Source organism: Anabrus simplex, chromosome 1 (assembly GCF_040414725.1).
Source record: "Anabrus simplex isolate iqAnaSimp1 chromosome 1, ASM4041472v1, whole genome shotgun sequence".
NCBI classification, from domain to species: domain Eukaryota; kingdom Metazoa; phylum Arthropoda; class Insecta; order Orthoptera; family Tettigoniidae; genus Anabrus; species Anabrus simplex.
In genome coordinates, this window is record NC_090265.1 from 866,705,394 (window position 1) to 866,732,998 (window position 27,605).

General features: G+C 37.0%; 1 protein-coding gene across 4 annotated transcripts in view; it reads right to left on the bottom strand.

Annotated features, from left to right (window-relative positions):
* Window positions 1-459: 459 nt before the first annotated feature.
* Window positions 460-27,605, bottom strand: part of Tbce (Tubulin-binding cofactor E) — a 304,725-nt gene continuing 277,579 nt past the window's right edge. For all 4 annotated transcript variants that reach the window (XM_067136490.2, XM_067136489.2, XM_067136488.2 and 1 more), the window contains 2 exons: window positions 20,282-20,430; window positions 460-808 (listed from right to left, as the gene is read on the bottom strand). In XM_067136490.2, coding sequence (XP_066992591.1) covers window positions 716-808; window positions 20,282-20,430 — 242 coding nt within the window. In that variant the 3' untranslated portion in view covers window positions 460-715. The remainder of the gene's footprint in view (window positions 809-20,281; window positions 20,431-27,605) is intronic.

Below are 27,605 nucleotides of genomic sequence, written 5' to 3' on the forward strand. Positions count from 1 at the left end.
TACCGAATCTATACTATGTATTATTCATGTATGCACGAGTTTTTAAAACTTGAGCATTAAGAGTTCTTGTTACTTTATTTATTGAATTGTCCCAGTTGACAAACAATTTTGTCATTGCGGTAAGAAATGAACTAGTCACAAAATTATAGAAATTTACTTGTATGTTTTGCATTATTTAAATGATTTGTGATTACAGTTATGACAACATATATAATATTTTCAAAAGCAAAATACAGGCTAAAAAAAAGGTATTCTTTCACTAATAATGTTCGAATAATCTTATTTTTTGAGGTATATGTTGTTTTCTCTATTTTGTGAATATATAATGCATTATTGGCAAGGAAAATTGCACTAACTCTCTATTTTTCTGCAAGAGAGATTGATGTTATGGGAATTACTGTTTTAAGTGGCAGGACAACTGAAGGAGTAATGGGTAAGGTGTGTATGTATGTGTGTGTGCATGCACAGTAAAGACATATATAATTAGAGTCCAAATTTATCAGTAACTGATACAAATACAATTATTTAACTTACAACAATAAAAGAGTAGAAATTTCAACCTTGACAAGAAACTATTTTATAAACAAGGATTAATGCCAAAATACTACAATATTATAATTTATTTACAACAGAAATAACATTCTCATATGAATAGAATTTCTTGATGATCAAGCAGATGGAAGAATGGACGAACATTTTATGGTTAAAATTCAAATTACCAGCGAACACTGATCTGATCTCCGTCTTCCACTGAGTAGAAATCAAGAGTCTTTAACTCGTTGTCTAGAGGAATTTCAACGCCAGGTTTCTGTACAACAAATACAAATTACATTCATTAGTTAATCAAAAATTTAAAATATGAATAGTTAAATCCTTATGAAGAAAAAAGAAGAAGAAAAGCACGGTAAGAAGAACACTCATTTTAGAAACAGATACCAATTGTACACTTGGAAGAAAAAGTGTAGACAGTTGAGCTGTGAGCAATACGTGTTTAACAGTATTTCAATGGTTATAGAATTTAAGAGATGCCAAAGTCCTGCTGACATTTTGCCTAATGTAAGAGTTCTTTTACATGTCAGGAATACTGATATCAGAATTTCTTAACAGTGCTTGCCTACAATCTTCAGGGAAAATATTTTGATGCTACTTACTCCCAGAGCTGGATGCATCTGCAAAAGATGACGCAATGTGGCCAGCAATGACTGAAGGAATCGTGTCATAGATGTTTGGACATATAATGGGGAGGCAAGCAAAATCCTTATGAATTTTTTTAAATGTGCAAAAGTGAAGAAACAAAAAACCTGATGAACAATTGAGAAGAAGATCCGAAATTTATTTTCTTAAGTTGTTCTATAAAAAAATTTTCTTTCAAGGATATGGACATCAACCTTAGTGGTGGAAGAATCTTGATTGAGATAATACTTTCAACCTATGAAGAAATGAAAATTTCATGTTAAACTTGTGAATCACACTATAGTGCCACATGTGGCTTTGGTAAGGAATTGCGAGATGTTTCCTGTGTCATCACAAAGAAAGATCTAGAAATGCACTCTGATAGGTCAGAATAACAATACCTGCTACTGGTGAATGTAAGAAATACGAGGGTACTCCTGTGCCCTAATTGGTTATCTCCTGATTTCTCCATTTCCGGGCTCTGGTGACTTCGCCAGAGCCGAGCTTCTCGACCGAGTCTGAGCTGACCAGCGAAGAGAACAGGCGTATTCTCCGTCTGTCCCAAGATGGGGTACCTAGCCCTGAAGGTGAACAAAGTAACTGTTTCTATTTTCGGTCTTACACCTTAAATGTAAATTTTAATTAATTGTTCGGAGCTTACCCTCGGCATTTTCGCATTAACCAAGCTTTTGTTTCAAATGACTTAGCGTCTAGCTAGTCACTGCAACTTTTCTTTTAGAGGCAATTCCCTTTTGTTTTGAAAATTTTCATTAAATATAAATGTACGATGGTTTTAAGTAAAATGTAAATGTTAATTTTCCATGGGGTTGCCTCCCATAGTGCTGTTACAATTTAAGGTATACCAATTATAGCTATGCGCTTTTACTGAAGTGTTTTAGAAGAGGCAGCAACTTAGCTGGCCTGTACATTAAATGTTTGTCTTTAAATTCTCACACCTTCTTTATTGGTAATCGTTTCAACATGCTTCTTTCTTCATCTTACTTGTTAGAGAGGATTAGCTTTTGGAAAAATGTATTATTTTCACCTTTACATTGTAAACTTTAATTTGCCAACCTTGGTAATTACGGTAACTGACTATTACCTTTGAACATGTTTCTAACTATGGATTTTGTATTCAGGTTAAAGACTGCCTCAAGAAAAATGAAGAGTAGCAAAGTTTTAATAATAGATGTGCGGCAATATGAGTACATGTAATTTAAGTTGCTTGAATCCAAGAATTAATTATAAAAACCTCGTGGTTTAGTGGAACTTTATTTCTAACTTTGTTCATGTGATGTCACATTTCTTTCAATTCTATTGTTACTTTGTATGTAATGTCATTTTCACTTATTTATTTAGTAAAACTAGGGTTTTATGGGTGATTATGACAACTTCTTCTTCCCGCAACGATGTTCCTTCTCATAGACTTGTAGGGCCCTCTACTCTAGCTTCCATTTCCTCTCCTTGTAATTCTTATGTTGGTATCCCTGGTTTGTTTTTGTTTTGTGCAGTATTTGATTTCGACGACCTTATGTGCGGGCCCTTTAGTTAAATAGATGTTTGGAGTTTCATAATATTTATGAAGTATTATTATTTTAATTTGTTCATTATGTGTCGTGTAGCCGTCGTGGTTACATGCTGGTATCCGAGGATAGGTTGTGGACGAAGGAGCGGTTTAACGTAATCACCAGCTAACCTTATAAATTTAACTTGCAAAAGTTCTGAATTTTCTTGAACGCTAGTTTCTTCATTTCACTATGTCTCGTGTAATCCCAAATCCTTTTCATCTGAGAAAGGGCGAGTTAATCTATGAGCTCCGCATTCGTAAATTAAATTCTACAGGAAATAATAGCAATGACACAAACTTATTTTAAAAAATTCTTAATTTTTCAATAACTATTCCTGTGCTAACTACAGCAGAATTGTGTGCATCTTTAGCAGTGTTTAGAGATAAATTGTCGGAATTTAATGCAATTCTTGTGTCTTATCTGGATCGAATTCGGGATTTGTTGTCTCTCAATTTGCCAGTAGATGAGCGACAGAAATGTGAATCTTTATTAACACAATTTTCTAGGATATTTGATAAAATCGTAGGCTTGTTTTAAGGGAATGAGTTGCCTAATTCAAGTTCTGTGGGTTCAAGTGTCTACCCCTCCTGAATCATGTGAAAGTGTTACTCCAATTGCTATATCTACTGCTTCTCAAACTTGCACTGTGGTCACTCGTGATAATGTTGTTCTGGAATCTAATGTGGGCAATGTTCCCCAGGGATCTCCTTCTGCTCTCTTTTCAAGTGCTTTGGGGCCTGTAAGTAATTCATGTAATGGGTCTTCTACACATGTTGGTATGCCTTCTAATTTTCTTATGGTGCCTGGTAACTCTACTGTGCCTCAGGGTCAGCCTACTGTTGCTACAAAACCTGTTTCTCATGCGATGATGCAAAAAATCCCCCTGTCCAAGTGCGACCTGTATCAAGTGTTCATTTAGGTTGTATAACCCCTAAATAAGTGGTCAATGCTCCGGTGATTTCTCAAATTTGTGAGAATGTTTCGCAGATGAGAATATCTGTGCCTGTTTCATTGCAGTCTAACGCTAGTTCTAACCTCACTTTCAGTATCCCATCCTTTTCTCAAGGGCGTTTGAATCAAGGCTACTATGCTGCTGTAATTCCTTTTCAGGACTACTCTAGTCCTTCCCAGATACCCCTACACATGCCTTCTCCCAGATATTTTTCCAATTTACCTCACCCATTGACTGTTGTATTTAAGGGAGTGTCAAAGTTTACTGTTAACTATATTGATGAGGTTATTCTTTTTCTTTGATTTTTAATTGAATTTAAGGATCAGGCTATGTGTACAAGTTAAGTAGTGATCACTGTTCCCAAGTCTTGTATCCACATGTATCTGGAGCTCTTTCTCAGCATATCATTAGAGCCATTTCTGAAAGATGGACCGTGGATCAGTTTCATACACAAGTACTTGAATTCTTTATTCCTTCTCGTGCCTTGTCTTTGTTAGTGCAGAAACATTATTTCAGAGTGCAGCATTTGAACGAATCGTTGTCTGAGTATATTCAGATATTAAGTTCTATGCTAGAATTTTTATGCTCAACTATTCTGAGTCTCAAATGGTTGCCAGAATTGTTGAGGGTCTTGCCCCTAATCGGTCATATTTTGCTCTTTCACCACGACCAGCAACTTTTGCTCAGTTGGAAGCTATCACTGTTTCTGCTGAAGTTATTAGATATGCCGACTAGCTGTGCGTTGCATTAGCTCCCCCTCCTATGAGCATGTCCTTTCCACAGGTTACTAAAACCGTTCCTTCTCTTTCTTCCAAACCACGTAATTCTTGTGAAATGTTTTAGTTGTGGTTTTACTGAACATTTCCAGCGGAATTGTCCTAAGATTCGGCCCCTAGGCAATTCAAAACCTGATGTGGGTAGAGTCTCTTCCACCAATAATTCTTGTCGAAACTGTGGGTTAAATAGGGACTTCTCTAGACAGTGCCCACGTAATTCTTCTGGGTCTGGGTGTTCTGGCAGTGGTAATTCTACATGACTAACCATCAATTCTTGTGGCAAATCTCAAAGTTTAGCTTCATGTTTTGTCTGTTATAACTGCATGCTAAAGGATGATTCACTAATGTGGCTCATAATAGGTCCCAGTCTGAACCTAGTGTCAATTTCCTACAATCTTGCAGCATTTCTGGTATCCCTCCTTGTAAATTACCTCACATATGCTTACAGGTAAATAATGAACCTGTTTGTGCATTGGTAGATTAAGGAAGTAGTGTCACATGGATGAGTGAGATCTGGTATAACTCAATGAAAACTGTTTGCAAGTTATGTTCACTGAAATCGGTATCTTTAACCTGCCATACTGCTAATTCTAACTCTTTGAATATAATAGGATCTCTAAATGTCAAGATTAGAATCCGTGATTTCACATGGAAAATCCCAGTGCTAGTTGCAAAAGATTTGTCTTTTCCTTTCATTTTGGGTGCAAATTTTATTGCCAAAACTGGTATGATTTTGGACCTGCAGTTCAATGACTTCCATTTTAGATTTTCCACGAGAATCTTTAAGCTGTGTAATCGCTCCCCTTTACTACCTTGTTATGTCAATGCTGTTCCTGAAGACACGGGTGAACCCAAATCTTCTGATTTTGATCGTTTGCCTGATGATTAGGCCAACCAACATAAGAATCTCTGTGATAAATTTCCAGATGTATTTACTGATAAGTACCTGTTCGCTCTCCTCCGTATCGTCTGTCGCCTCCTAAAATGAAAGCTCTTCAGGCTATTACTGATCAAATGCTTGCTGATGGTGTAATACGTCCTTCTAAATCTGCTTATTCTTCTCCCATGTTTCTTGTCTCTAAACCGCAGGGTGGGTATCGTTCTGTCGCTGACTATCGGATGTTGAACAAGAGAGTTGTCCTCCAGTCTGTTCCTCTTTCTGATCTTCACTCTTGTTTTTCTTGGTTTGCTAATGCCAAAATTTTTACTACTTTTGATTTGAATCAGGCCTATTATCAGATAACTCTTGCTGATGAATCCAAGCACCTCACTACTTTTGCTACTGATTGGAACCTCTATGAATTTGAATGCGTCCCATTCATATTAAGTACAGGTGCTGCTGTCCTTACTTGGTTACCAGATAATGTTTTGTCAGACGTCAAATTCAAGTTTACCGAGCTCGATAGCTGCAGTCGTTTAAGTGCGGCCAGTATCCAGTAATCGGGAGATACTGGGTTCGAGCCCCAATGTTGGCAAACCTGAAGATGGTTTTCCGTGGTTTCCCCATTTTCACACCAGGCAAATGCCGGGGCTGTACCTTAATTAAGGCCACGGCCGCTTCCTTCCACTTCCTAGGCCTTTCCTATCCCATCGTCGCCATAAGACATATCTGTGTCGGTGCGACGTGAAGCAATAGCAAAAAATTCATGTTTGTATATAATTTCCTGGACAATTTGGTAATTTTCAGTGAAACATTTGAAGAGCACCTTGTCCATCTCAATTTAGTCCCTGAAAGACTGCATAAAGCAGGTCTAACCCTTAAGGCTAGCAAGGTTACTTTCGCACAACACCAGATGTCCTTCTTAGGGCATATTGTGTCTGAGAAAGGTGTTTCTATTGATCAATCTCGTACTGCAGCTATCCAAAGTTTTCCTACCCCTAAAGATGTCAAAAGTGGTAGCTAGGTTCATTGGCATGGTCAATTTCTTCCATAAATTCATCCCCAATTTTGCTTAAAGAGCAGCTCCATTAAATGCTTTGAGAAGAAAAGATGCTAAATTTGAGTGGGGTAATGCCCAACTTGAAGCTTTCCATGACATGAAAACTGCTTTAAGTAACGCTCCTGTTCTGGCTGTGCCAGATTAAACGTTTCATTCTTCAAACCGATGCCTCATCGACAGGTATATCTGGTGTTCTCCTTCAGGAATTTGAAGAGGGATGTCGTCCAATTTCTTATGCTTCCTGTGGTCTAAATCCTGCTGAACGGAACTATTCAATTTACGAATTAGAAGCCTTAGCTGTTGTTTTTCTCTTTAGAAAGATTTAGGATGTACCTTGAACATCTCCCTTTTGATCTTGAAACTGATAATCAGGCATTGAGTAGGGTACTGGCCAAGCCAAGAAGGACTGGTTGTCTTGCACGTTGGTCAGTACACATCTCAGAATTTCAGTTTGAAGCTCGTCACATCTGTAGCATTGAAAATGTTGTAGCTGATAGCTTTAGTCAAATTTTCTATCCAGGCAGTTCTGATCCTCAATAAGAGCCTGCAGACTCCTCTCCTAACCAAGTTTTGACCTTTGTGAATGTTGTTCTCACTAACTAGTCTTTCCTTTTCAAAGATATTGCTAAACATCAAGAAGATGATGCTGAATTGAAGGCTATTATAGATAGATAGAATTAAATCTGGTGAACAAGTTAAACCTTATGTTCTTAAGAATGGAGTTCTCTGTTGTCCTGCCCTTGGTAGAAGGGGCCCCAAAATTGTTGTTCCAGCTAACTTAGTTCCTGTTCTCTTTAAATATTTCCACAAATCCCCTGTGGGTGGACATCTCTGTGTTTTTAAAAGTAGAGAAAAAATCCCTTTGCAAATCCATGAATGGTGAAATCCGTACCTTTGTCAAATCTTGCAAAACCTGTAATATCAGTAAACCTGCATCTAATACTCGTCTAGGTCTGTTGTCATCTGAATATGCTTCTCGTCCTATGTAGAGATTATTCAGTGATTACATTGGTCCTTTCCCGAGGTCACGGACCGGCTATCGTTTCATACTGGTGTGTGTTGACACATTTTCACGTTTTATGTGGCTGTTTCCTACCCGTATGGCTAATGCTAATACCACTATGTCTTGTTTGAAACAGATCTTTGCTTCATTCGGACCTTGTCAATTTCTAGTGAGTGATAATGCCAGAGCTTTCACCTCTGTTCTGTTCCGTAATTTCTGCTTTCATTTGTCAATTTCCCATGTAACTACCACCTCTATTATTTGAGGCCAAATTACGCCAAAAGAGTTAATCGAAATCTTCAGTCTGCTCTTATTGCTTATCACTCTGCTGACCACTCTAAGTGGGATTCATCACTTAGTTGGTTATCATTTGCATTCAATACTACTGTCCACGAGAGTCATAAGCAGATTCCTGCTTCGTTGATGCTAGCTTTCACACTCTTAATTTTCCACTTTCAATTCTATGGTCTATTAACGATCTTCTTCCTGACGTTGCAAATCCAGAAGCAATCCGTTCTACTTGGCATCGTGCGTGTAAAAATTTGAGAGTTTATTACACCCAAGTTGAACGTAACTATAATCATGGGCGAAGACCGCACAATCTGTCTGTGAGTGACCAGATTTATATCAAGACGCACCCTGTAAGTAGTGCAGCGGATGATGTCATTAGTAAACTTGCCCCTAGATTTTGAGTTCCCTGCACAATATTAAAGTTTTTAACCCCTGTGTCCCTAATAGTGAGGGATCCTGAAAGGAAGAGGATCATTAGAGTGCATTTATCGCAGTATTGTAAGTATTGTTGAATTTTTAAAATGTTTTTTCTTTAAAATTTTGAATTGTGGTTCCTTGGGGGTCTGGGGTATCCCAAAGTCCACAATGTGGGAAGGGATTTCCCTACACATTGTTTGTAGAGTCAGCAGTTAGGTGACTAAGTTAATAGTACACAAGAACCTTGTTTATCCGGATTAAGTGGGACCGGAACTGATCCGGATTATTGAAAATCTGGATCATCTGGAGATAACTAAAAAATAAATACAGTACATGTTATATAATCTATTAATATAAGTTGTACAGTAATACCTTTTTCAATTGTACAAAAAAAATATTAGAACACTTTTCGTACATTTACGACTTTGTTTTATACACTAAAATAATGTGTGAGTTTTTTTTGCCTGTTTTACATTTGTATAGCATTTGCATGTAGCACGATCACGAAGATGTTTTACTAACAACAGTTCTGCCGGTGTGGTTTCAGTCAATGATTCTAAATAGGCCATCAGTTTGTCCAGCTGCATTGTTGCCTCTCCATGAGTCATTGTTTCTTCTGTTGGAACTTTAGTTTAATTTTCAAATTCACCATCAGTGAATTAATAGTGTGTTGCATTCAGAAGAGCGTGGGTTCGGATCCCACCTTGGCCATCCTGGGAAGGGTTTTCCACTGTTCCCCATTCTCAATTCCAGGAGAACGCCAGAATGGTACCTTTGATAGACCGTGGCTGAATTACTTTTGGCGGAAAAGACATTCAAGAAGAGTCGACGCCGTAAAAGAAATACTGTATAAGTAAAAATAAATTTTTATTATTTTTGATCCAGATAAACCGGAGATCTGGATTAATGAGGGCTGGATAAATGAGGTTCTTGTGTACTTAAAGTAAAGAAGACACAAAAAATCACCCCTAAAACTCCTCAGTTTAGTCCTTTCGTCAAGATCTTCTAAGGGCTATGGCCTTGCATCACATATCCCCTGTTCTGCTGCAGATCGATTTCTGTTCCATTGGCTGCAATACTGGGTCCATGGTGCCAGTAGGAGGGCACAAGGAATCTCATGACAGCCAACATCCGACACTGGGCTCGAGTGGCCTGTGGCTTGAGGGGCTTGAGTTCCTGTTTGTGGGAGTTACCCTGTGCTGCGCCTGACTTCACTGGAGTGGAGTCGCCTGTTTCTAGACATTTTGCTGTATGGGTGAGCTCAAGTGAAAATTTGAGGCTGAGCATGGTTAGACTGAAGGAGTATGTTGTTGTTGGCAACGGTGGTGACAACAGCAACATCATACAGCAATACCAGTGGTCAAATGGTAACTTTTCGACCAGCAACGGACGTTTCTGTAGTGAACAAAAGCAAGATCTTGATTTATCCGATGTGGTGTGTGAAAAATAAATCCTGCAACTAGCTTGTTATGTAAAGGTTTAATTTGCAAGCGTAGCTCGCAGTTAAGGGAGGGGGGGGATGATGTCACAGGTGTTTGGACAAATAATGGGGAAGCAAGCAAAATCCTTATGTATTTTTCTTAATGTGCAAAAGTGAAGAAACAAAAAACTTGATGAACAATTGAGAAGTTTCAAAATATATTTTCTTAAGTTGTATTAAAAAAAAATTTCTTTCAAGGATATGGACATCGACCTTAGTGGTGGAAGAATCTTCACTGAGATAATATTTTCGAACTATGAAGAAATGTTAAATTTCATGTTAAACTTGTGAATCACACTATAGTGCAACGTGTGGCTTTGGTATGGAATTGCGAGATGTTTCCTGTGTGATCATAAAGAAGGATCTAGAAATGCACTCTGATAGGTCAGAATAACAATATCTGCTATTGGTGAATGTAAGAAATGCGAGGGTACTCTCATGCCCTAATTGGTTATCTCCTGATTTCTCCATTTCCGGGCTCTGGTGACCTCACCAGAGCCAAGCTTCTTGACCGCATCTTTCTGAGCTGACCAGCGAAGAGAACAGACGTATTCTCTGCCTGTCCCAAGATGGGGTTCCTAGCCTTGAAGGTGAGCAAAGTAACTGTTTCTATTTTCGGTCTTACACCTTAAATGTAAATTTTAATTAATTGTTCGGAGCTTACCCTTAGCATTTTCGCATTCACTAAGTTTTTGTTTCAAATGACTTAGCGTCTAGCTAGTCACTGCAACTTTTCTTTTAGAGGTGGTTTTAAGTAAAATGTAAATGTTAATTTTCCGCAGGGTTGTCTTCCGTAGTGCTGTTACGATTTAAGGTATACCAGTTAAAGCTATGCGCCTTTTACTGAAGTTTTTTAGAAGAGGCAGCATCTTAGCTAGACTGTACATTAAATTTTTGTCCTTAAATTCTCACACCTTCTTTATTGGTAATTGTTTCAACGTGCTTCTTTCTACATCTTACTTGTTAGAGCGGATTAGCTTCCAGAAAAATGCATTTTCACCTTTACATTGTAAACTTCAATTCGCCAACCTTGGTAATTATGGTAACTGATTATTACCTTTGAATATATTTGTAACTATGGATTTTGTATTCAGGTTAAAAGACTGCTTCAAGAAAAATGAATAGTCGCAAGTTTTAATAACTGATGTGCGGCAATATGAATACATGTAATTTATATCGTTTGAATCCAAGAATTAATTATATAAACCTCGTGGTTTACTGGAACTTTATTTCTAACTTTGTTTGTGTGATATCACATTTCTTTCAATTCAATTGTTATTTTGTATGTAGTGTCATTTTCACTTATTTATTTAGTAAAACTAGGGTTTTATGGGTGATTATGACAACTACTTCTTCCCGCAGTGATGTTCCTTCTCATAGACCTCATAGGGCCCTCCACTCTAGCTTCCATTTCCTCTCCTTGTAGTTCTTATGTTGGTATCCCTGGTTTGTTTTTGTTTTACACAATATTTGATTTTGACTTTGGTTAAATAGATGTTTGGAGTTTCAAAACATTTATAAATTATTATTATTAATATGATTACTTTAATATGTTCATTATGTGTTGTGAAGCCATCACGGTTACAAATCGTAACAATATTTCCATTAATGAAGATACCGGGGACTGAGGACACATTCTGTACTCCGACAATACGGTGGAGTTTTGTCCACACTTGTGATGACGGAGTATGTCCAGTCATGGAAGACACATACTTTTCCCATGTTGCTTTCTTACTTTCTTGAATTAAAAAACGGGCCTTCGTGCGCAGACACTTAAATGTGATATGACTGGCCATCATAGGATTCTGACGATAATGCTTAAAAGCCCGTCAGCGATCACATACAACGAAGTACTTACAGTCATCCCTGCGAGATACTTTCACCTCATTAATACAGTCATTAAAACTGAGAGGACTTTTCGTCTTGGTGTAACTTATAACCTGATTTTTCATTCCATTTAGCATCGTACCAATGTCTGTTCTCCTTTTCATAATATTGTCGAGGTCTTTCTGCAGTTGCTTAGAATCCTGTAACTTATTTACTGCTAAATACAGCATAACATCATCTGCAAAAAACCTTATCTGTGATTCCTGTTCTTTACTGACATTATTTATAAGAAAATACAAAGGTTCAATAATACTGCCCTGTAGTACTTCTTAATTGTTACAAGATCAGATAATGCTTCGCCTAGTCTAATTCTCACTAATTCTCAGAGATTTATTTTCTAGAAATTTAGCCACTCGATTCAACCATTACTTTGTCTAGTCCAATATCCTCATTTTCGTCAGCAGTTTCCCATGGTCAACCCAGTCAAAAGCCTTGGATAGGTCAGTTTAGTGATAGGTAGGGTCCACATGTTTATGACACGTCATATTTTTTTCCTTTATATTATTTCCACGGAAAATATTAAGTTAAGCAAGAATTTGTGTATGGTGACTAAAGTTATGCAGTTTTCACAGGTCATATAAAGTCACTTTGCTTCTTACTTTTTTTGTCATTTTCCGATAATTTTTCATATTGTGGTCATATTTCCCCTGAATTTTCATATTTTTGTCATATTTATATCTTTTTATTCCATTTTTGCATATTTGCTTGCAGTAGTCTCAGACGGATTCTTCACATCTCGTAGTTGTCTGTAATTTCTTTCAATTATTTTTTTTAGAAATATTTATTTATGTGAATTAGGAGGGTAAGCTGTATAGAAAGACACAGATACGTATAAAGTGGCAGAATAGTGTGCCTCAATTGAACTCTAATGATCAGACATATTTAAAATATGCCCCAATATCATTCTGTGATGCTGAGTGGCGTTTTTCCCATTACAAGTCAGTGTTGCGTGAAAGTAGAAGATTGTTCCTATTTGAAAATTTTAAAATATATGTAATTTGCTACTGTAGTTCCTTCTGATTGTCCATCAAAATGTGACATTTATTTCATTCTGTGCAGAGTTGAGAGTTACCTCTGGATTGAGTAACCAAATAAATTCAAAATCAATATATATATGAGTTTTGTCTGTACATTACTCAGAATTTAAAAAGAATGGTATATCTGTATCGGTCATGTACACAGTAACAAGGAAGTGCACTTTTTTACTTTTTCCGTGATTTCTGTCTGTCTGTCTGTCTGTATGTATGTATGTATGTATGTGTGTATGTATGTATAAATTATGTTTAGGTCCTAAATCATGTATGCACATGTATCACGAGAAAACGGCTGAAGAGAACTTATTGAAAATCGGTATGTGAAGTTGGGGAATGAGCCACTACAATCAAGGCTATAAACCATTTTATTCACGCTGACTGAAATGGTAGTTTAGAGGAAGGCCTAAAATTTAATTCTCAACTATTTATATTATTAGGGGTCCTGTAGATAAAGACTACATATCTAAAGTTATATAGAATTAAATTTCCAATCGGGGCTGTACCGGGCGGTACACCTCCACGCCGCTAATTTAAAATTTGCGCCAGTTGAAACTCCTCTGGCGGAGGAAGTCTGAACTTTATCTAATGTATTAATTTTCAAGTTTCTCAGAAGATGTCACCACTTGGAATTTTGGAGTTTTTGAACTGGGTCATTTTTGATGTATTTTTGTTTTACCTGTAGTAAGAAGTGTGAACTTTCTCTTCTAGAGGACACTACTGAAAAACTACAATGGTGCACCCTAGTGCAAGGTGAAAGAACTGTTTTTTTTGGAGAAATTTTTATTTCAAAAGTTTGTTTCTTGTTAAATTTCTTTCTGGTATTGTTTAAGTTGGCTGTATACCCCTTTCTTTCGCCTTGTTTTGAATTTAGCCAATCCCGAATTTCTTTAATTAATTTACGACCAATAAGGGGTTTCTTCTTCAAATTGGATATGCTGCTTAACCCTAACCAATATATGATTGTGGGCGGGTGTTTTCTTTCCTGAAACGCCTCGAACTTTCCGCGAGAGTATATAAACGGCTGATTTTAGGGTCTCTGCGCCACTTCAGTACCATCTTTCAGTGTGTAAAGTACATAGCAGGGGGCGGGTAGCGCCTCTTTCTTCGGGCAGCAGTTCAACAACAAGGTAATGGCCGTTTAATAACTTCTTTTCTTGCTAGCTCAGCAGTTTAACTCTCGGGGCGGGTCCGAAGCGTTTCCACCATGTAACTTTCCCTAATATGTAAAGACTCTTTGTATTTATTCTATCTTTTAAACTACATATTGGGATAGAGAGTGCTTAACCCTCTCGAGCTCCCACTCATATTGTTCTGAGGTGAACTTATTTTTCTCAACCGATTCTTCCGTAACAGTAATGTAAATTGTTTCTTTCTTAAGTCACCTCTTTAGTATGGGATTAGCCCTTGCATTAGCGGCCTAATGCCAGATTAGGTTTTTAAACAAGTGTATTAGGAGTGCAGATCGCCTCCTCTCAAATGGTTATTTTAGAGGTCATGTAATTATCCTTTTTCTCACTTAATAGGCCTCAGTAGGTTGGGTATTTTACCCCTGTGTCTATGTCCTTAGAGGACAACTTGAAGGTGGAGTTTGGTGTGGCCTTTGATAGGCTTAAAGTTGAGAGCGAGTGGCTCTTTCTCGAAAATTGAGTGTTGTATGCCTTGAGGAGGCTTTACTGTGTAATTGGGAGCAAGTGCTCCTGGGCATGATTGGGGTCTTCTGCCCCTTTGTTGAATTTCTGTATATCGTAAGATTGGGCTAATTGTTCATGTATTGTGGGTTTGGCTCTCGGAGCCCATCCTGTAACTCTGTAATTGTACATTCTCGAATAGTGGCTTTGCTACTCTGTACCTGCCATGCTTGTTATTTCTTGATTTTACAAAGAAAATATAACCTTGTTAAATTTTAAATTAACTTTAATTTCGTAGCCTGAGACCTGTTCACCCCCGCACCTTCTTTCACCTCTAACTACCACGGAAACATCCGTAACAGGGGCCGATGACTTTTGATGTTAGGCCCTTTAAACAACAAGCATCATCATCATCAAATTTCCGATCATTTATGTCATACATTGTTACTGTACCGGCTATGATAACACATATATTCATGAATTTTATTTTTGTTGCTAAGTCCATATCAATGCCGAGTCACGAGAAAATGGGTGAACAGAATTTAATTAAAATCGGTATAATAGAGTCGGGGAATAAGAAACTACAGTACAGTCTAAGCTATAAACAATTTTATTCACCCTGGATGAAATTGTAGTTTGGGGGAAGGTATCATATTTAATTTTTAAGTATCTATGTTATTGGTCCTATTGAAAAGTACTACATAACAAAGGTTAGAGAGAATACAATTTCAGATCATTTTGTTTTATTCAGTTTTACTGTACCGACTATGATAAGAGTGGTATTTCACAGTCAGAAGAAAACTGAACGTGAAGGCCTACAATATCGAAAGCTCTTAAAATTGATCAACAATAACATTATATTGACCATTGTTTGTTGTGATGTTCTTTGTCTCTTATGCTGCCACTGAACTCCGATAGATGGGATTACTGCAGCATACCAAGTATAACAGCCTGACTGAATATTGGCAGGAAATAGCTGGGGAGTTAGAGAACTTTCTTCTTTAGCATGCCATTCCTATGGTTCATACATTTTCTGATACTGCTGGTATGTAACACACTGGTTGATCATAGTATTCCAGCTATTTGATCCCTACACTGACGCGCTGTTTTCAATGAGCAGTGTGCACACTTTAGGCAGGGGCTCACTTAGTAGTTGTAGTAGCAGCAGCAGCAGCAGCAGCAGCAGCAGCAGCAGTACCACCTTGGAGGAAAAATTTGCCTCCAAGTCAGATAGATTTTTTCTGCCACCAGTGTAGTGAATTGAGATTTTCTGACTCATCGGGTACTCCTAGGAAACATATTAGTAAAAGGGCAGAGTTTTTGTCCTGGGACTCTCCACTATTTGACCCCCCCCCACACGAGAAAAGACGAAGAGTGTTCCCGGATCACGGCTGTCTGCGGCCTGGTCATTGGAACTTTGGACTGTTACATCAATTTATTTTAGCATCGTACTGTTCGTAAAAAGTGAGGAAATGTGTGGTTTTTCATTTGATCAAGTATTTCATATGAACACATTGCTTTTACTCGCGCCATTCCTACTGACATTGTAATGACCTATGTTCATTTCAGTTGGGAAAACCACGAAGACAGTCTTTCTGAGGATGTAAACAGGCAAGTAGAGACTGAGTGTCTGTCATTATAATGAAATTCCCCAACCTGATTGTGACTGATGGTAAGCAAGCAGGCCTACCATTACAATGACAACATTCCAAGCACAAGGATAACTGAAACACCTAAGTTTGTATTATAGGTCCCTACAACCATCCTTCAATTTTCATCTTAGTTTTCTGCTTCTATTTTTGAGTATTTATTACCCCTACAAAATTTTTCATTGAATAATGCCTTAGGTACAGTCATAATTGCCACATGACAGCAACACAACACCTTTTTTTCCAAAATAATCTGAACTTTAACATTTAAACACTGACAAGTAGAAACCATTACTGTTATGCCAGTAAGGCTAACGTATGAAGCTAAGTGTTACCTGTGCATTGAACAGTTTGCCAAGTATTTAATCAAAATACCTTTCTCTCACTGAATTTTTAATGTAAATTCTTTGATGTTTTGACCACATCCCCTTCCAGACATCAGCACTTGAATTTTAAAACTCTAACTGAACAATTACTTTTTATCTCAAGATTAACATCAGAAGACAAAAGTATTGTGGTAAGTTCTGCTATGTATAATAAAAGTAATTACTATTATTCCTAGGTATGTCAGTTGGACTACTACTCTTCGCAGTTTCATTTCATGACGTTATTTTGGCAACTATCAACAAAGGTAGCCTTTAGGATTAATCATTTTAACAGTATTAGTCAATGTAACATACTCCTTCATTCCTCTAAATTAAGATAAATCGGCAATCACAGTCAATATCAGTCAGCTGGACTACACCACCTCTCTGCAGTTTCATTTCACAACATTATTTTGGTGAATATCAAAGAAAGTAGTCTTTAGGATTAATCATTGTAACATTCTCCATACATCTAAATTATGATAAATCGACAATCTAAGTCAATATCTTTTCCGTAGAGGAGCATGCATTTCTACTGCAAAAACTTAGGTCACCAGAGTCACGTGTCAAGCTATGAAACTAAACTGATAACAGTGCCTGGATCCGATTGTCAAGGCCTGTAAGGAGCTAGCTAGAATGACGCATCAAGTCGGCCGTGGTTACACTAACATCTTGTATGTTTATAAAATATAAATATAATATATATAAATAATATAATATAATATAATATAATAAAATAAATAATATAATATAATATAATAAATAATAATAATAAATATAATATATAAAATATAAAATTTTACAAAACAGTTCCTGATGACTGAAGAAGAAATAGCATCCCACACAACCGCAATTCTACGAAGTGTCCATAATATTCCATTTTCTTCTTTCCATTGATGAAATATTTCATGAGATTTCTTGCAGAAGGAACCACTCCAGACATTTCCTGTATCTGCAATTACAAACAGAAATGATTCCTTGGTCAGGAGGCTGGGGATAACCAGCCGAATTTGCAGGTATAATTATTTTCAATGTCTACGCCTCCGTCAAAGAAAGAGTTGTGATTTGCTGAGCATGTAGTACCGATCTCCACCCCATCAACGTCTCATGTTCGGACATACAGTGCTACACATCGCATACAACAACAGTGCAAAGATCTGAACTTGTGAATGCACAGCCTATGGTCACTTCTGAGCGGTTTTCCTCTTTTGCATTTCACTACACGCGATGGTCCATTTCTCTCCCTATGAATACTGACTCACTGACTGCTGGAAGATACAACACCTTATCTCCATGCTGTACAGCTTGGGACTTTCCCCTACTATAAGATGACTTCCTGTATTACACCACATCTTGTGCCTTCATTTCTCGTTATTTAATCACTATTTTATAAACAAGTATACATAAATATACATATTATTGATTACGTACTCTTCCACACTCTCTAAATGTAATAAAATAAAATTAATGTGACGCAGTACTTTTCTTCGAGCTCGCATACAGTCGAGTGAGTGCAACGGTTGCTTCTCCAATGTAGTGCAAAGGCAAGGTGCTCTGCCTATTTGTTTACAGTCAGGTTGTGTTAACACATTGGAGACGCCTCTCGTAGAAACTACAGGCACGCTATTTTGTTGCTGCTGACGGAGCTCAGAGAATCTATGGGCACGTTTTCACTGTGGCTAAAAAATTGTAGCTGCTGTTTCAGCAAGCTGTGACTTCACTATGATACTGTTGAATGCTTCTACAAGCATAAAATGTACTAGTTATGAGCATAAGTCGGGAACTCTTCTTTCAAGGCATTGATAACACAGATACATTCCTATTTATCACAGGGCTGCGTCATCGTTGACTATCAGCTGTGAAATGGGCGGGAAAGTACGTACGGTACATGCGGACAGGAAGAGTGTGTGTTCGATAGGCAGGCTTGTTTGTGTAATTCTTGTGAATATTTTGCATGTCTAATTTAAGTGTACGAAATTTTGACAACAAATCCATAATGGACGTTCTTATGGAAGAAACGAGTTCTGAAAATGAGGATGAGGATAACAATTACACACTAAGTAAACATGATTCCTCCGGCACTTCAGGCAGATAATGAGCTAATTTCAAATTGGTGTGAAGTGTAACGTAGTTTTATACCGCTTCCTTGAAGTGGGTTCTGTAATACTGTTTTATACCGCTTTCTAAAAATGTGGATGTTTCCTGTGTACCTGCAGCAACTCGATGCAATCCCGTTGTCAAACACCGAACAGAAGGAAAGAAAATTACTGGTTGTAAACAAGGATATTGGTGCCAATTGACCAATTAGGTTAGAATCTGTATTAGTGTATTTCAGTAGATGTGTCCACAATATTAGACAGATTTTGAAATATTAACCGAACTCGAATCCATGGCTGCGTCAGATTTTTTTTCGTTTGGAAAACTTATTATCTTCATAAATTTATATTTAAAAATTGCTGCAGTACTATGATAATTAAAACTTATTTCTGTGTAGAAGAAAGTATGATCATCCTAAATATTCCAAAAGTTGTTATAATCATGGCTTACCTTAGTATTGAAAAAATTTCAAAGACCACTAAAATTTCTGCAATTTTTAGAGGGTAACACATTCAAATATGGCTGTCTCCAATGTGTTAATGTGCAGCATACTTGTGTAACAGAAGTATATTTCTGTTTTGGCAGGCTATTTTCCTCTTCAAAGAAATCAGCCAGTCTTAAAATAATTTGCTTGTCATCCAGATATGTTTTTGATGCCTGTAAATGCACAGAAAATGCTTTTTGTTTTTGAAACACCACGGATTGTCAAAATTTCTAGTCATGACTGCGATTAAGTTTTTGCTTTCATCAGAACGGCAGTACAGTAGGATAGAAATTCTATCCTTGTATGACTTCCCACTGTGACCTTATCCTCTCTGAAAGCAAGTCTTCCTTGGTTCTGCATTTGAAGAGTAATGCAGTTTCATCCACACTGAAAACTCCCTTCACTGCACGAGTTTACAATGTGCTGCATTCTCTAGCCATTGCTTGGCATCTGTTATGTTAAAAGATTATGCTTGTCCACATACAGCTTGCTTATGCAGCTCTTTAAATCTTTGGAGCCATCCATTTGAACACAAATTCTAGCCATAGCCTCAAGCCAACTCATTCACTTTAACTTTTAAAACTTTGCCATTAAATGGAAAGTTCTCATTTCAGACAGTTTGACCTCAAAATCTGAATACTTGGCACCTCGAATCGTCATTCATTTATCCATATTCTGCTCTTGCATGCTTTGTTCTTCAGTATTTTCTGCCATTGTTTAAAATATGTCAGAAAAGTGGAGAGTAGAATGCCAAATTCCTTAGCAATCTCTGTTTTGCTCTTTTGCCTCTAATTTATTTCTCTTACAAGTTTTAGTTTATCACAGAGTGTCCTGGACGAATAGTCTTTTGGGCCATTTTTAACACAAAGTTATACAAACAAAAGAAAAAATAAGCCGACAAAGAACTTAAATCTTAATCAGCATCTTCACTAGAAATTTATTTCCTCTTAAAGTTTGAACAAAGCAACGAATCCGAGCACACTCGCTTGAAATGACTTTGGTTTCTGTAATATGCTGTACAGGGCAAGCAAACACAAACTTCATGAGCTAGTTACTTCTACTTACACTTCGGAAACAGTTTGCACTCGGTAAAAACACAATACAGATTTAAACAGCTGGTTATGGTACAGTACTGACTGAAACAAAGGAAACCCTCGCTTGCAGGCTGACAATCTAATGAGAGGGGTCATTATTGTGATGATTATTATGTGAGAAAATAGTAGTTTATTGATAATTTTGAATTAAAAACACCAATTTACACTTACGGGGATGGTGCAAACTTTGAATAAGATTTATTTGTATTTCAAATTAAGCAATTCAAATTACATGTACAAATGTATCTTACATCTCAGAGACTTAAAGAGTACTTTGAATCAGATGTTATTCTGAATTAATCAAGTTTAATTAACAAAGTTTTACTTACTGTACCAACAAGGTACAATAATATCACACAAATTCATTTCATGATTTTAATCCAAATTCTATCAGTACTTTAGTAATGTCCAATTCACCCCCATAATGCTACAGTAACACATACCTTAGAACTGATGTATGTCAGTTTAGGAAACTCATTTCCTGTATCAAACATTTTTTGAACCAGTCCAAATAACTTCTGCACCAACATACTCCTTGGGAGCATCTTTTTGTACCTCTTTGTTTCATGGTTGGGACTGAAAAGTTCCACAGCTTTAAATGTCAGTCAAGGAAAATACAATTTTATTTCAAGGATTAGATATGCAAATGATTTGGGATATAATTTCTTTCAACAGTTTAGCGATCCATAAAATTGTACAACTAGATAACCTGGTATCCTGTAGAGTAGCTGCACACTCAAGAAAGTATGTGCATTTTTAACGAAAAGACTCTACAGCAATCAGGCAGATACAACTACAACCTGATTAACGGTTTGTTTTAAAGAGCAAAACAAGGGATTTCTTTTATGTTTTTATTGCCATAGGTCTCTCACATTTAAGTACATTTAAAACTGATGTACAAATATTTGATAATGCTAACTTTAGAATAGGAAGCAAGCTCCTAACCAACTATGTTTATAACCAGTAGTCGTAATACAGAACAGCAAAATAACAAGGCAATAGCAATTATAAATTGTGACGCCCTTATTAAATATGACTATGATATTGATAGCAAGAGTATATCATGTATATGTAAGAGCATTTCATAAACAAGGCAAAAAAGCAGGCACTATGAATAAAAGTAGGCTAAAATGCCAGAATTTGCTAGTGAGATATTCATTATTTTATAACGCATCAAATTAAAAAAAATCAGACAGTATTTTTTTCTCCAATGTGCATTTATTTATAAACACAATAAAACCTTTTACTTCACATGGATCTAAGTACCTGATGTTAAATAATTTTACTGCTGAAAATGTTTAACTATATTATATGGCAATATTGTCTGTGTACATCTAAATAATCACTTGCACTAGATATAAAATTTGAAAAGATATATATCAGTATTTACTAGAAATAACTGAATCTTCAAAAAATATGACTAATAAATTTAATTGTACACAATTTCATCTCATTTACATAGATATTTTGTGGTCTTCCCCTTTGAGATTCAAATGACTGTAGTAGCCTACACAATCTGAAAGGTAAGAATTTGTTTGTGAAAACCTCTAGAGCTGCCGAAAGGAATCCAAAAGGACTCTATACTTCTGCTCCATTACTCTGGAGAAAAATTTCAATCGACAAGAAGGGTTTTTCTAGAGGAAAATATTTTCCTTCCTGATAGTCTAACCTTACCCACTGTTTTGGTGATATTTTTGGATATTAATTCTCCAGCTTGTTCCATCCTTACCTTTCTTTCATAATTGCTCCTTTATTGAGGAATCATTCTTCCCTACATTTTCTCATTAGGCCCTACATCAGTAGGTTTGTATCAGCAGAAGATCTATTAACTGTCAGGATATTATACAGCCACTTAAAATTATTTCAGTTTAGTTCAGTAACTAAGTTTGGAGGTAGCTTAGTTTATTCTGAAAAGAATAGATCCCTGCCTTACAGATAAGGTGACTATAGAGGTCCAGAACAACAATTTAATAATGTGTTATAAGCTTTTACAGTAATATAAACTTTTATTATATCCTCCTATTGAATACAGTTTTCATCTGTTGAGATTAATTTTTATTCTCCTCAATCAATAAATCAATAAATAAGTAAATAACTAAATAAATAAATAAATAAATAAATAAATCAATCCTGATCTGAATTTAGGGCAGTCGCCCAGGTGGCAGATTCCCTATCTGTTGTTTTCCTAGCCTTTTCTTAAATGATTTCAATGACGTTGGAAATTTACTGAACATCTCCCTTGGTAAGTTATTCCAATCTCTAACTCCCTTTCCTATAAATAAACATTTGCCCCAATTTGTCCTCTTGAATTCGAACATTACCTTCATATTGTGATCTTCCCTACTTTTAAAGACGCCACTCAAACTTATTCGTCTACTAATGTCATTCCACGCTGACAGCTCGCAACACATCACTTAGTTGAGCAGCTTGTCTTCTTTCTCCCAGTTCTTCCCAGCCCAAACTTTGCAACATTTTTGTAATGCTACTCTTTTGTCAAAACTCACCCAGAACAAATCAAGCTGCTTTTCTTTGGATTTTTTCCAGTTCTTGAATAAAGTAATCCTGGTGAGGGTTCCATACACTGGAACCATACTCTAGTTGGGGTCTTACCAGAGACTTATATGCCCTCTCCTTTACATCCTTACTACAACCCCTAAACACCCTCATAACCATGTGTAGAGATCTGTATACTTTATTTACAATCCCATTTATGTGATTACCCCAATGAAGATCTTTCCTTATATTAACACCCAGATACTTACAATAATCCTCAAAAGAATGTTTCCCAAAGCTTACATGCAACGCATGTCAAACTTACTGGCCTGTAATTTTCAGCTTTATGTCTATCACCCTTTCCTTTATTCACAGGAGCTACTATCCCCATCAACGCAGTAATTAAAACTGAGAGGACTTTTCCTATTTGTGAAACTCACAACCTGACTTTTAACCCATTTATCAACATACCATTGCCTACTGTCCATCTCACATTATTGAAGTCATTTTGCAGTTGCTCATAATCTTGTAACTTATTTATTACTCTATACAGAATAACATCATCTGCAAAAACCCTTACCTCTGATTCCACTGAAAATGAAAACTGAAAACCTACAACCTGTTTTCCAGTTATTGACCAGGTCATCAGATTCCACTCCTTTACTCATATCATTTATATATGTATATAAGAAAATATAAAGGTCCAATAATACTGCCTTGAGGAATTCCCTTCTTAATTATTACAGGATCAGATAAAGCTTCGTCTACTCTAATTCTCTGAGATCTACATTCTAGAAATATAGCAACCCATTCAGTCACTCTTTTGTCTAGTCCAATTGCACTCATTTTTGTCAATAATCTCCCATGATCTAACCTAGCAAATGCCTTGGACAGGTCAATCGTGATACAGTCCAATTGACCTCCTGAATCCAGGATATCTGCTATATCTTGCTGGAATCCTACAAGTTGGGCTTCAGAGGAATAATCTTTCCTAAATCCAAACTGCCTTCTATCAAACCAGTTATTAATTTTGCAAACATGTCTTATATAATCAGAAAGAATGCTTTCCCAAAGCTTACATACAATGCATGTCAAACTGACTGGCCTGTAATTTTCAGTTTTATGTCTATCACCCTTTCCTTTATATACAGGGGCTACTATAGCAACTCTTCATTCATTTGGTAAAGTTCCTTCATGCAAACAATAAGCAAACAAGTACTTCAGATATGGTACTATATCCCAACCCATTGTCTTTAGTATATCCCCCGAAACCTTATCAATTCCAGCTGCTTTTCTAGTTTTCAACTTATGTATCCTACTGTCAATGTCATTGCTGTCATAGGTAAATTTTAATACTTCTTTATTATTAGTCACCTCCTCTATCTGGACATTATCCTTGTAACCAATAATCTTTACATACTGCTGACTGAATACTTCTGCCTTTTGAAGATCCTCACATACACACACCCCTTGTTCATTCATGATTCCTGTCCTTCTTGGAACCTGTTTCTACCTTAAAGTACCAATACATACCCTTCCATTTTTCACTAAAATTTGTATGACTGCCAATTATGCTTGCCATCATGTTATCCTTAGCTGCCTTCTTTGCTAGATTCAATTTCCTAGTAAGTTCCTTCAATTTCTCCTTACTTCCACAGCCATTTCTAAGTCTATTTCTTTCCAATCTACACCTCCTTCTTAGTCCCTTTATTTCTCTATTATAATAAGGTGGATCTTTACCATTCCTTACCACCCTTAAAGGTAAAAACCTGTTTTCACATTCCTCTCAAAAATTTCTTTAATCCCATCCCAGAGTCTGTTTACAATGTTATTTACCATTTTCCACCGATCATAGTTATGTTTTAAAAACGGCCTCATGCCTGCTTTATCAGCCATATGGTACTGCTTAATAGTCCTACTTTTAAAACCTTCCTTCCTATCACATTTAATTACGACAAAAATAGCTTTGTGATCACTAATACCATCTATTACTTCGGTTTCTCTATAGAGCTCATCTGGTTTTATCAGCACCACACCCAGGATATTTTTCCCTCTAGTTGGTTCCATCACTGAATCAGCTGTCTTTCCCATATTAACTTATTTGCCATTTGTTGGTCATGCTTCATGTCATTCGCATTTCCTTCCCACTTGACATTTGGTAAATTCAGATCTCCCACTACAATCACATTCCTTTCCATGTCGTTTCCCACATAGCTGATTAACTTATCAAATAATTCTGAATCCATGTCAGCGTTATCCTTTCTCGATCTGTTAACTCCAAAGACATCAAGTTGCCTATTATCTTTGGAAATGAGCCTTACACCTAGAATTTCATGTTTCTCATCTTCAACTTTTTCGTAGCTTACAAATTCTTCTTTCACGAGAATGTATACTCACCCTCCCACCCTTCCTATCCTATCTCTACGATACACACTCCAGTGCCGTGAGAAACTTTCTGCATCCATTATATCATTTCTCTGCCATGATTCAATTCCTATTACAATAACTGGTAGATATCTATTAAATTAATTCTATTCCTTTCTTTACAATACTTCTACAGTTCAACAGTAACATTTTTATGTCATCCCTACTTGACTTCCAGATCTCTGTACCCTTACCCTATACCCGCCTACCTCCTGTCGCAAATACCTCCCCTCCCTCCACCTTCTCCAACTTACTCTGCCACTCCCCTCAACGTTCCTCTCCACCAACAACAGCAATAACACCTCACCAGTCAGAACACAGCAATCGAGGAAAAGACTGCTGGTTTAGACAGTTAAGAGGGCAACGAAAATGTAAGTAGTGTCTTAACATATTTGACTGCAAGCCTCCAAAAAAGATTTCATTTGTTACATTCAGCTCTTTCATTTCCATTACAGATCACATGGAATCCAGCTGATGGTTGCACTTACCAAAATTAACACAACACAGTAACTAACCACAAAATAATAAAGACCTACCTTTGCAATAAATTATATCTAATGGATCTAACAGGTCATAACCTTGACCACAGACGGAATTGAAGATGAACATTATAACATACATTAAGATGTCATTTTACATATAGACAAGAGGCTATAACTCACCACACTGATTTATTCTTATACATTTACTAATGTGCCATATTGAGCTCATACAAAGATGGAATTATTTAGATAATTTTAAGAACTATTGAATTTTTAGCAATGTACTCTGTAAATATAGTATTCTTTCTTTCTACTGCTTTTCCCACATTTGTGGGGTCATGGGGCAAACTGCATCACACATGGTGATTTGGTCCTGTTTTAAAGCCAGATGCCCTTCCCGACACCAACCCTATATGGAGGGATGTAATAAAACTGCATGTTCCTGTGGTGATTGTTAATGCAGTGTGCTGTCTGAATATGAAGAGGAAAGTGTTGGGACAAACACAAACACCCAGTCCCAGAGCGTGAAGACTTAATCAGACGTGATTAAAATCCCCGACCCAGCTGGGAATCGAACCCGGGGCCTTCTGAACTGAAGGCCTCAGTGCTGACCATTCAAATAATGAGTCGGACTACTCTGTAAATATAGTAATATTTTATAAAGTTTTAATCTGAAATAACCCACTAAGGAGTCAAATGAAGTTGAACTATGTTTGGGTAGAATAAAAATTCATGTCAGCATATGATAAACTGTATTGAATAGGAGGATATAAATTTTTTTTTTTTTTTACAAGTTGTTTTAAGTCGCACAGACACAGATAGGTCTTATGGCGATGATGGGACAGAAAAGGGCTAGGAGTGGGAAGAAAGTGGCTGTGGCCTTAATTAAGGTACAGCCCCAGCATTTGCCTGCTGTGAAAATGGGAAACCACGGAAAACAATCTTTGGGGCTGCCGACAGTGGGGTTCGAACCCACTATGTCCCGAATACTGGCAGCACTTAAGCGACTGCAGCTACGGAGCTCGGTAGGAGAATATAATAAAGGTTTACATTACTGTAAAAGTTAACCGTCAATACGGAATGAAGTTTATAACCTGTAATTTTACAACCTATTATATAAGTGGTCATTTAGCACATTCTCAGCACAATGTCATAGAAATAGTGGTGACCTGTCCTTCTCAGACATTGCAATTCAGCCTTTGTCCACTTCAATGAAGTCCCTCGAGCACCAAAGAGAAGACCACGTACCTCCCACATAAAATCAATACACATAATAAGAGTATATTCTATTGTTTTAATAGAAGTTTGTATGTTGTTTTATTGATAATATTATAATCTTCAGTTTGACTCCAGGGTGAAAAAGAGTATTCCAACTACAGACCAATCCACCTGCTATGTCAAACTGTTAAAATATTTGAGCTCATTCTTGACAGTCACCTCCGTGACACTGCTGAGATCACACACAATCAGTGTGGCTTTGTTAAGGGAAGTGGGACAATGGAGGCAATACATGCTACCAGAATGCTTACAGAAAAAAATAAGAACAACCCTGTTCACATGGCCTTCTTGGAGAAGACATTTGATCAAACTTCTTGATTGCATGGTGTTCCCGAGGTGTACAACCGTTGAACGCAACTCTTGTATTGTAAATGTAGCAGTGTGCTGCAATTTCCAGCAGAATTTCTCCTCTTTTTCACATATGGATATGTTCACCAAAGTTTGGCTCTCTCCTCTGCTCTTCATACAGTGTACGGGTATGATAACAGCTGATATCCAAACCTCACATTCATGGACACTTCTACACGCTAATTATGTCCTGTTGGCCGCACAATAACATCATACTCTTGAAGAACAAGTGTAGAAGTGTAACACCATGTAAATAGAAAATGGACAAGGCTGAACAACATGACAGCTGAATACATGGAGTGAGTGCAGACCACAGTCACCTAGGACTATCCATGTGGGTAGTATATCCCTTGGCTCCCTTGTCTATTTGGATGGTGACATGCTAGCTGATGTCCATACTCGTGTCTGCACGAGTTGGTTGAAGTGGAGGCAAGTCAGTGAAGTCCCATCCACCTCAAGGCTATGGTTTACAGGAGCATCGTATGCCCAGTCATCCTCTATGGTTCTCAGTGCTCGCCAGTATATCTTAAACATGAACAACAATTACACACTATGGAGATGTGCATGGTTCACAGGATGCCTGATCTGAAGTGATGCAATCATATCAAGAACAGTAATGTCCAAGCGATGAAGGGAGTTATGCTTATAACCATAAAAATGCAGAAGGCTCGTTCAAGCTGGTACGGTTATACCACGAGTAGTGATGAGAAATCAAGTCATCACAACCAACCTACGCCTCAAC